The sequence below is a fragment of the Trichechus manatus genome, unplaced genomic scaffold (genome assembly GCF_000243295.1).
Source record: "Trichechus manatus latirostris isolate Lorelei unplaced genomic scaffold, TriManLat1.0 scaffold00042, whole genome shotgun sequence".
Classification (NCBI taxonomy): domain Eukaryota; kingdom Metazoa; phylum Chordata; class Mammalia; order Sirenia; family Trichechidae; genus Trichechus; species Trichechus manatus.
This window is the reverse complement of record NW_004443978.1, coordinates 16,954,712-16,965,392: the sequence shown is the minus strand read 5'-3', so window position 1 is coordinate 16,965,392 and position 10,681 is coordinate 16,954,712. Positions and strand designations below refer to the sequence as shown.

The 10,681-nt window shown below is 39.6% G+C and overlaps 1 protein-coding gene across 1 annotated transcript in view; it reads left to right on the top strand.

Annotated features, from left to right (window-relative positions):
* Window positions 1–10,681, top strand: part of SPTLC3 (serine palmitoyltransferase long chain base subunit 3) — a 202,437-nt gene that overhangs the window by 99,932 nt on the left and 91,824 nt on the right. The window contains exon 6 of the mRNA XM_004376462.2: window positions 5,696–5,789. Within this exon, the coding sequence (XP_004376519.1) occupies window positions 5,696–5,789 (94 nt within the window). The remainder of the gene's footprint in view (window positions 1–5,695; window positions 5,790–10,681) is intronic.

The following is a 10,681-nucleotide window of genomic DNA, read 5'->3' as shown; positions in this document are numbered from 1 at the left end:
TTTAATCATTATATAGTGTCCTTCCTTATCCTTTGTGGTGGATTTTACTTTAAAGTCTATTTTGTCAGAGATTAATATTGCCACTCCTGCTCTTTTCTGAGAGTTGTTTACTTGATATATTTTTTTCCATCCTTTGAGTTTTAGTTTGTTTGTGTCTTTAAATCCAAGGTGTGTCTCTTGTAGGCAGCATTTAGATGGATCGTGTTTTTTATCCAATCTACCACTCTCTGTCTCTTTACTGATGCATTTAGTCCATTGACATTCAGCATAATTATTGATAGGCATGAGTTTAGTGCTGTCATTTTGATGTCTTTTTTTGTGCGTGTTGTTCAGAGTTTCTTTGTTCCACTTCATTTTCTGTGCTAAGTCATTTTTCTTTATGTATTTTCTTTTCATCTTTTTCACTGTTGTTGATTTTGTGTTTGCTGGGTCTGTATATTTTTCTAGTTTTTTATTTTGACTTGTAGGACTGTTAGTTTCCTTTGTGGTTACCTTAATGTTTACCCCTATTTTTTCAAGTTTATACCAGTCTTTTATTTCTTTATATCACATTGACTTCCTCTCTGTATGCAAAATCTATGTCTACATTTTTTAAGTCCCTCTTTTTTTGTTTTAATGTTGTCATCTTTTACATACTGACATCCCTATTTTCAGTGTTTTAGCTTTGATTTATTTTTGTCACTTCCCTATCTGGGTTGATGTCTGGTTGCTCTGTCCTGTGTTCTAGTCTTGGATTGTTATCTGATGTTACTGATTTTCTAACCTGAGGACTCCCCTTAGTATTTCTTGTAATTTTGGTTTGCTTTTTGCAAATTCTCTCAACTTCTGTTTATCTGGAAATGCCCAATTTCACCATCATATTTGAGAGACAGTTTTGCTGGATATATAATTCTTGGCTGGCAGTTTTTTTTTTCAAGGCTTTATATATGTCATCTCATTGCCTTCTTGCCTGCGTGGTTTCTGCTGAGTAGTCTGAGCTTATTCTTATTGACTCCCCTTTGTAGATGACTTTTCATTTATCCGTAGGCACTCTTAAAGTTCTCTCTTTATCTTTGGTTTTGGCAAGTTTGATTATAATATGTCTTGGTGAGTTTCTTTTGGGATCTACCTTACGTGGGGTTTGATAAGCATCTTGGATAGAAATCTTGTCATTCATGCTATCGGGGAAGTTTTCTGCCAAGAAATCTTCAACAATTCTCTCTGTATTTTCTGTTATCCCCCCGTTCTGGTACTCCAATCACTCGTAGGTTATTCCTCTTGATAGAGCCCCACATAATTCTTAGTGTTTCTTCATTTTTTTAAATCCTTTTATCTGATTTTTTCCCTTAGATAAGTTGGAGTCAAGTACTTTATCTTCAATCTCACTAATTCTGACTTCCATTACCTCAGTTCTGCTCTGACTTTCTACTGAGTTGTCTAATTCTGACATTTTATTGTTAATCTTCTGGATTTCTGTTTTCTGTCTCTCTATGGTTTCTTGCAGCCTGTGAAATTTGTCATTATGCTCTTCTCTAATCTTTTTTAATTTCCTCTATTGTATGTTCTGAGTTTTGCTTAATTTCCTTGCTAATTTCTTGAAGAGTTCTGTATATTAATCTTTTGTATTCTGCCTCTGGTAATTCCAAGAAATTTTCCTCCTCTGGAAAATTTCTAAATTCTTTATTTTGGGAGCATGCTGAAGCCATCATGGATTGCCTCTTTATGTGATTTGATATTGACTGTTGTCTCCAAGCCATCAATGAGTTATTATATTTATTTATTTTATGTTTGTTTACTATGTCCTAGCTTCTTGTTTTGTTTTGATATGCCCCAAAAAGCTGCTCGTATGAGCTAGTTTGATTATTGGTGCCTTTGAAGCTCTAATGTCCTGTCACCAGGTGGTTAGATCTGTTACTAGGTATGTGAGCTCAGGAGTCCACCCCCTCATCCTGTATGGATTCAGCTCAGGTACCCAGGTGATAGCCACCAAGTGTGTGGTGTAGTCTCTCACTTACAGTCCTAGACAGGCATGGGTGATTGGTGTAGGCACAGGCATCTGGCTGCAGCAGGGGAACATGCTGTGAGCAAAGAAGGCAGCTAACAACCACCCCTGAGTGTCCAGGAGGAAGGCGTGTCCCTGTTCCCTAGAGCGCGTAGGTGGGTGAGTTTTGCAGCTGGACTATAAGCTCCTAATGCTGTTGGCTTTAAGGACTGGGGGGCACCTCTTATTCATGGGCCCCTATTGCAGCTGGCTGGCTGGCATGGGTGGAGCCACGATTCCTCAGGCCCTTGATGTAGGTATGTGAAGCCCCTGTTTAATGGGCAGAGTAGTGTCAAATGTCAAGAGCCTGCCACTTCACAACTGAAACAGTTGAAGTTAGACTTCAGGTGAATACCTACGCTGTTGAGATGGGCCCACACAAGTCTATGCAGGGGGAAAGGCACTCAAAGTCCATGGATCCCTTATGTCTGTGCCTAGGCAAAGGAGCTATGCCTACCCTGGTTTCCTTGCTTAGGGGAGCCGGCAGTTTATTTTTTCCTCTGTTTGTTAATTTCTTCACTCTCCAAGGCAGGGAGAATGGCCCCAGGCTTGCGACGGATCCTACTTCCAGCCCAGGGGACTTGGAAATTTTTGAAGCCAGTCTGGGACCCAGTGCAGAGCAGGGAGTGGGGAGGTAAATGGGAGAGAGGATTTTCCCTAAGGGGGGTGTTTTTGATCTGCGCAGTAGGCTGTATGCAATCACTTATCTTTCCCTGATCCAGGGCTGCTTCTCACTGGTTCTGGGTGGCTGTGTAGACCCTCTGGCACTGTGTCTCTCCCAGTGCAGAAAACACGCCTTCCAACCACTGCTGCTTGCCTGCCTCACCAGTCACCCGTGAGCTGATCAGGCCTGAAGGGCTCAGGCTCTCGCGGGTCAGGTCTAGCAACTCCTCACTGCTTCTGAACCGTCTCTCCCTCCCCCTGCCACTCAGTCCGGTTCCTCAACTCTGCCTTTGATGTTCAGGGCTCCCAGATTGCCATATATGATCAATTCACTTGTTTTTTCGGGTCTTTGTTGTAAGAGCATCCACCGGAAGCATCTGACTACTCTGCCATCTTGGCCCCGCCTCCTGTAAATCTTTATGGAAGGAAACTGCCACATCTTTCTCCTGCAGAGCAGCTGGTGGGTTTGAACCACCAACCTTTCAGTTAGCAGCTACATGCTTATACCACTGGGCCACCAGCGCTCCAGTGTAGCCAACAAATACTTATTAAGAATTTACTTGGCATGAAACCTTTTGCCAGTGTCATTCATTCATTTATTCAATCAATAAACCACATATTGAGAATCTCCTCTGTCTTGATATGAGGCAAGATAAGATACAGGGCATACAAAGATGACAACATCTACGTCTTGCAAACTGTGTAGTCTATAGTCTAGTAGCAGAAATAACACATTACATAAAATAAGATGAATGCTACAAAAAAAGGTATGCACATACATGGGGAAGGACAAAACAGTTGCCCCAAACTCTGCTTGTTGAAGTCTGAGATGCCTGTGCAAAGCAAGGAACATTAGAATAGAATCTTATCAGATAAGTAAGTTATTTCCATAGGATGAGGAAAAGGTAGTACAATGCACAAACCACAGAGGTTTGGAGGAACTAGAACATAGGATACTGGTGGAAGAAGAGACCAGAGATGAAGGCCTTATAGTGTAAATCGTGCTAAAGTATTTGGAATTCATCCTGAGAAAAATGGGGAGTTGGTTAATTCATTTTAAGTAAGCAAGTGTGATAATTAGATTTATGATTTTTTAAAAAAAGGATTTATGATAACTTAATGCCACGCATGATCTTTGACTGGATTCTGCATTTAAAAAAAAAAAAAAAAAAGAAGGAAAGAAAACAGCCACCAAAGACATTATTAGGACAGCTAGAGAAATTTGAATTTGAACTATGTATTAAATGATAGATCCCATAGAGTCAACTCTGACTCATGGCAACCTTATGTACAACAGAACAAAACACTGCCCAGTCCTGCATCATCTCATGATTAATAGTATGTTCGAGACCATTGTTGCATCTATTATGCCAATCCATTTCACTGAGAATCTCCCACGCCCTCACTAGCCCTCTATTTCACCAAATATGATGTCCTCCTCCAGCGATTGATTGCTACTAATGACATGTCCAAAGCAAACAAGTCAGACAATATTCTTTTCTGATCCATAAGGTATTTATTGGTTTGTATTTGGAAGTAGGTCTCCAGGTCTTTCTTCCTGGTCTGTCTTAGTCTAGGAGCTTGTTAAACCTGTCCACCATCAGTGACTCTGCTGGTATTTAAAATGCCAGTGGCATAGCTTCCAACATCACAACAACATGCAAGCTACCACAGTACAACAAACTGACAGATGGGTGATGGATATTTGATGATAATATTGTATAAATGCTGAACTTCTTGGGTATGATAATTGCATTGTGATTTTGTAAGAGAATGGCCCTATTCTTAGGAAATACATACTAAAGAATTTAGAGCAGAAATATCATGAGATTTATGAGTAGCTTTCAAATGTTTTCCCAAAAAAATTATACACTCACACACACACACACACATATGTTTAAAGTTTGGAGATGTGGAAATTTTGTCAGCATTTGTTTCAAAAACTTAAAACATATCATGTGTGAAATTACCAAAATATAAGGTAGAATTCAAAGATTCTAGGTGGCCATGAAAGATAAATGTCTACTATAATTTTATAAAAATAATATTTTTATATTGTATACTTCAGAATTTTATAAAAATGCAGAAGCATGTCTGGTATGCTTGAATGATTTTATAATTTCAATTTTTTTAATTAAAAAAGAAAAATACTTTCACACACAGTGATTTATAAGCATTAAATTAGACTGAATTTTTCTACTTACTTCAAATTGAGTTGTTGTCCGTACTTTTCAAAATCCAAAGTTTTTACCTATAAAGTAGTGATGCTTCTCTCTATGTGGAACATTAATGCAGTGGAGAACAAGAATCAGAAAACAGTACCTTGAAATATCTTGCAGAAAAGACCAGTTGATCAATCCCCCTACCTTCTAGTAGTAGTACACCAAAACCATCCCAAAGAATCCAGCATTTGACTGAAGAGCTCCAGCAAGTTCACCCGAACTATATTAGTTTTCCTGTCAAACATTGATCCTTTTGACTCTTACTAGTGCTTAACCCAGATCTTGGATTAGCATATTTGCAGAAAACTACATGTAAATCAGGGCTTCAAACCACTGCTGAGAATTTGTATTTCCACCCTAGATATACTGGATCAGAATCTACATATTAACACGATCCCCAGGTGATTCTTATGTATACTAAATTTTGAGAACCACTGCTTTACTAGTGGTTCTCAGAATTATTCTCTAATCAGCAGCATTAGCATCATCTGGGAATTTGTTAGAAATGCAAATTCTCAGCAGAGGTTGGAACCAGAATGAACCAGTTTGAAGCCCTGATGTAAATGCTTAAGCAAAGATATAATTTCTTCAAACACTTCCCATTTCCATCAGCTAATTGCTTTATGGATTTTATCCCCATAGACACCACGTTAAACTCTTGGCCTTTTAGAATTAAGGAGGGTTTTGGGAATCTGTGCTATCGGTCTTAGAGTATTTTCCTATTCCCACAAGTTATTTTTCTTTGATTTTACTTATGCGCTTTTGTTTTATGTGCTTGTGTTCTGCACAGGGATGCCTCATTTTAAGTGACGAGCTAAACCACACATCTCTTGTTCTTGGGGCCCGACTCTCAGGTGCAACCATAAGGATCTTCAAACACAACAGTGAGTACTAATGTGTTTATTCAACACGTGTTGGCTTGCTCCTAGAAGAAAGTAAAGATTATTGATGGGGTTTTGCCCTTGCTCTTCAAACTGGGACCTTAGCCTAAAACACATCATGTGTGAAATTACCAATAAATTCTGTCTGATTTATTGGACTCTCTTTTCCAACACAATTATGTTTATATTCACTACTACCTTGTTAACCTCTGGTGACCTGGAACAAATGGTTGAAGTGCATTAAACATCCAGATTGCTAAGTGTAACCAAAACACATTAGTGTCATTATTATTAGTGGTCTTGCAATGAGGTCTCTGAAGACATGGCTGATCTCTTAGGACTGCCATTTAATTATCAGAAGTGTTATAACTCTCTACTTTCTATAAATCTGCCTTGGGAAAGTTTGAAGACTTGTTGAAGTTTTATGTTATAGTCGGGTAAAAAGCGATCTTGTGCTTTAGCATAATGCCTCCTTTGACTCTCCCCACTCACAGAATGCTCACACAATCCCACATAAAAACCGTTTATTCAACTGTGTTGCAACACCCTTTCAGGCTCAGAGCTGTGTGGTTGGGTGGCGAGCAGGAGGCAAAAGGCTATTTCTTCTTTTTTTGCGGCTCAACAAGACAGCACAGATTAGGAAGTACTTTGAAGAAGGCCTCAACACCACTTACACACTACTCAGATCAGAATGAACGACCTGAATCTAATCAAGAGGGACCATTGGACAACTCCATATTAGAAATGTTATATTAAAGAGAGAGAGAGAAAAGAAAAGAAATTGTGTTCCCTAAACATGTTCATATCATGAAAGACAAAGAAAGGTTAAGGAAATGATCCAGATTACATGATGCTAAAGAGCCTTGATAACTAAACGGAATACCCGATTCTAGGCTGGATTCTGAAAGAAAGAGGGAAAATGCCACAAAAGACATTATTGGATCAATTCACAAACTTAGAATATGGGCAGCAGGTTAGATAACATTAGATAGGAGTACTATATAAATTGATGAAGAAATCGAAGTTGTCAAGGATTTTATTCTTCTTGGATAAACAATCAACACCCAGGGAAGCACCAATCTAGAAATCAAATGACATATTGCATTGGGCAAATCTGCTGCAAAAAACCTCTTTAAAGTTTTAAAAAGCAAAAATGTCCCTATAATGATGAAGGTGGGCCTGGCCCAAGCCATGGTCTTTTCAATCACCTCATATGTGTGGGAAAGCTGGACAATGAAAAAGGAAGACTAAAGAAGAACTGATACATTTAAATTGTGGCATTGGAGAAAAATATTGAATATACCAGGGACTCCCAGAAGAATGAACAAATATGTCTTGAAGGAAGTACAGCAAGAATACTCCTTAGAAGCAATGCTGGCAAGACTTCATCTCAAATACACAAAGCCCTCGTTTCCATTCACCAACATGCTTGGTATAACTTTTAAACTGCGTGACCATACTCTCCCTGCTGCTGTACTTAACATCAAGAAAATGACCACCTTCCAGAACAGGGTTATTTCCAGGGTCCTAGAATGACTTCTTTCCTGAGAAGTGAGGGAGATGAGGAGTTGAGTGGAAGGCAAAAGAATTAAATAAAGTTATAACATGTATGGCATCAGTTGCTACTTGCTCTTTCTTGCTCTGCTATTCTCAGGATAATACTAAACACTTCAGTATATAGTGATGTTTTGGCTCTTAATCTGCATCCGCACAGACAAGAATGATAATGTGCAGGGTGTTTAAGGATCTGTAGAAGATGTGAAGTTGCTTTCCTGTGTGTACAGAAGGCATGTGACCAGCCCAGGAAACAGCTAATAGCTTGTAAGGCAGGTTTTTGAGGATAGCTACCTAAACTGGAATGTTCTTAAGCACTGAGTGATGGGATTTCATATAACTCAACTTGTTCTGCTCCCCTGTACTTTCCTCTACCTTGTATCCTCTGCTTACACCTTAACAATACTCCCTGACTTTTGGTGGAGAGGAGGTTCTATTTTTATGCTGGTCAGCACCAGTGGCTACCCTTTGTTATGCAGGGCAGCTATGAATTCATAAGAATTCTGTACCCTTGAATTTTTTAATTCTCTGTAGGAAAAATATACCTAAAGCGTAGTTAAACCCACTCAAACCATCCTAATAAACTGAATCCTGTGTGAAAAGGCTTGACCACTAACTTCAATCTACTCATTATTTCCTCCTCTCTGTTTCCTATAAGAAATCCCTAGGTGGCACAAACAGTTAAGCATTTGAATCTGCCCAGAGCCACCCTGGAAGAAAGGCCTGGCAATCTACTTCCAAAAGATCACAGTCATTGAAAATCCCATGGAACGCAGTTCTACTCTGACACACATCGTGTTGCCATGAGTTGGAATCGATTCAATGGCAACTTGTTTGTGTTTATTTTTATTTTTTTTAATTTTCTACAAAAGCAGAATAAGGAGCAGAGAAGAACAAACAGAGAGGAAATTCTGAAAGGGAACAAAATCAGAACACACAAAGGAAAACATTTTTTCCTAAGTGAAAGACTCAGAAGAACACTTTCAGCAATGCTAAATTCAAAACAGGGCACCAGAATCCTTTGTGACCATGGATTAGCTCCTTCTGGATAGGAAGTGTGGACAATAAGTGTTTTCATAACCATCATTTATTCAGCTTTATTGGTGCCAGGCACTATGTTAAGCCCTTTACATAATTAATTTAATTTTAACAACAACTGGAATGCATAGTTCTCATGATCATCCCCATCTTATTAATGAGAAAACTGATCCCTAAAGGGATTAAATGACTTGCCTAAGGAAACCCCGGTGGTGAAGTAGTTAAGAGCTATGGCTGTTAACCAAAAGATTGGCAGTTCAAATCCACCAGGCACTCCTTGGAAACTCTATGAGGCAGTTCTACTCTGTCCTATAGAGTCGCTATGAGTCGGAATCAACTCAACGGCAACGGGCTTTTGGTTTTTGGAACAGCACGTAGAGAGCAAATGAGGGGAGTAAAAATTTAAACCCAAGTCTGTTGCTTTTGTCTTGGTTGGTTCCTCCCAGGAGCAGACCTTGAGATGAGGATTGAAGTGAAAGTCTATTTAGGAGATGATCCCAGGAAGCACTGTTAGGTGAGCAGGGAATGGAGACAAAGAAAAAAAAACCGGTGTGCTGTCAAGTAGATAACCACAGTGGACAACTGGAGCTCAAACCCACTGGAAGCTCTGGGAGCCAGTGTAGACATGAGTGCAGGGTGAGGAAGCTGGGGTATTTATCCACCAATTTCCATTCGTGGTGACTGTAGGCTATCTCCTACTGAGTATGTTCCCACAGTCACAAAAAAAAAAAAAAAGCTGTTGGACAAAGAATGGTCAGGCTGGTTGGAGGAAGATAGACAGGGCATACATAGCATTTGCTACCATTCTTAGCCACTGGCGAAGTCCAGTTAACGACAGGCCATATGTAGGACCCAGAAAGCTGTGGGGCCTTACGTACTTTTGTAAACGTAAAAATCAATCCAGTGTGATGGCTAATGGAGCCTTATCATGTTAGTAGCCTGGGTTTCAACCCATAACGCTGAACTTTGGTCTCTGAATTCTCTGTAGCTAAGTGCTAAGAATATCTGCTTCTGAAAGAGAGGCAATCCTTAGGTTGTTTTTGTGATTGGTTGTGTGCCACAAGATAGACTCTTAAGTCCATCTCACAGCCTAAGAAATGGAGTCAGCTCCAACCAGTGACCGCCAAGCATGTTCCCAACAATTCCAGTGCATTTTGAGGTAATGGTAGAGAGTCTCCATGGGGCGCTTGGATGCCTTCTGTAAACACATAATCTGAGACTGAGTGTATTAACACCTTTGTTCATTCCAGCACACCATTCCAGTTACATTCCAGTAACACCTTATCTATTCCCTGGGTAAATTTTAACTCTCTAGAAAGCTCAACATCTTTCAGAGATTTGGGGAAATCAGGACAGAGTTATTTTTTCACAGACTCCTCCCACTTCAGTAGTAGATTTTAATAGTAGATTTTACATATGTTGCTCAAATGTTAATGGGCTCACGAGTTACCTGGGGGTCTGGTTAAAATGCAGATTGACTCAGTAGGTTTGGGAAGGACCTGAGATTCTGCATTTATAACCAGCTCCCAGGAGATGCTGGTGCTGCTGTTCTGCGGACACTTTGAATAGCCAGGCTTTAGGCAACTCACAATCCTCAGTGACTCACAAGGGCCTTGTTGAGCTAGTCTTGGAGAGTAGAAACGGTCTCTTCAGCCAGGAGAGTTGCCATGAGGTCAGAGGTCTGAGCAGGCCAAGAATTTGGAGTAGGTTTTCCTTTTTTTTTTCCTAAAAAAATAAAAAAGGAAGAATCAAGATTCCTCTTAGAGGCAATTAAAGGCCATGAAGAGGAAGAACAAAGGGTCCAGTGTTTGTATGCAGACTGAGGGCTTCTGAGTGCTGTTTGAGCGGAAGGTCCAACCTATAAACGTCAGTTGGACCAGTTTACAAGCCGTGACCTTTTATACCTCAAGGTATGACTTGGGCTCTGAACTAGGTTGTTTACTTTAATGAAGTGGTTGCCTTCACATCTTTTTTTTATTTTTTTTATTTTTTTTTATTGTACTTCATGTGAAGGTTTACAGAACAAACAGTTTCTCACGGAACAGTAGTACTCATATTGTTTTATGACATTGGTTAACAACCCCACGACATGTCAACCTTCTCCCTTCTGGACCTTTTTTTTTTTTGGTGACAATATACATAGCCAGAGATACACCATTTCAAAAATTTCTACATGCACAGTTCAGTGACATTGACTATGCTGTTCCAGTTGTGCTGCTATTCTCACTTTAGGTGAAGGTTTACAGAACAAAATAGTTTCTCATTGAACAGTACCCATGTTGCCCTATGACAATGGTTAACAA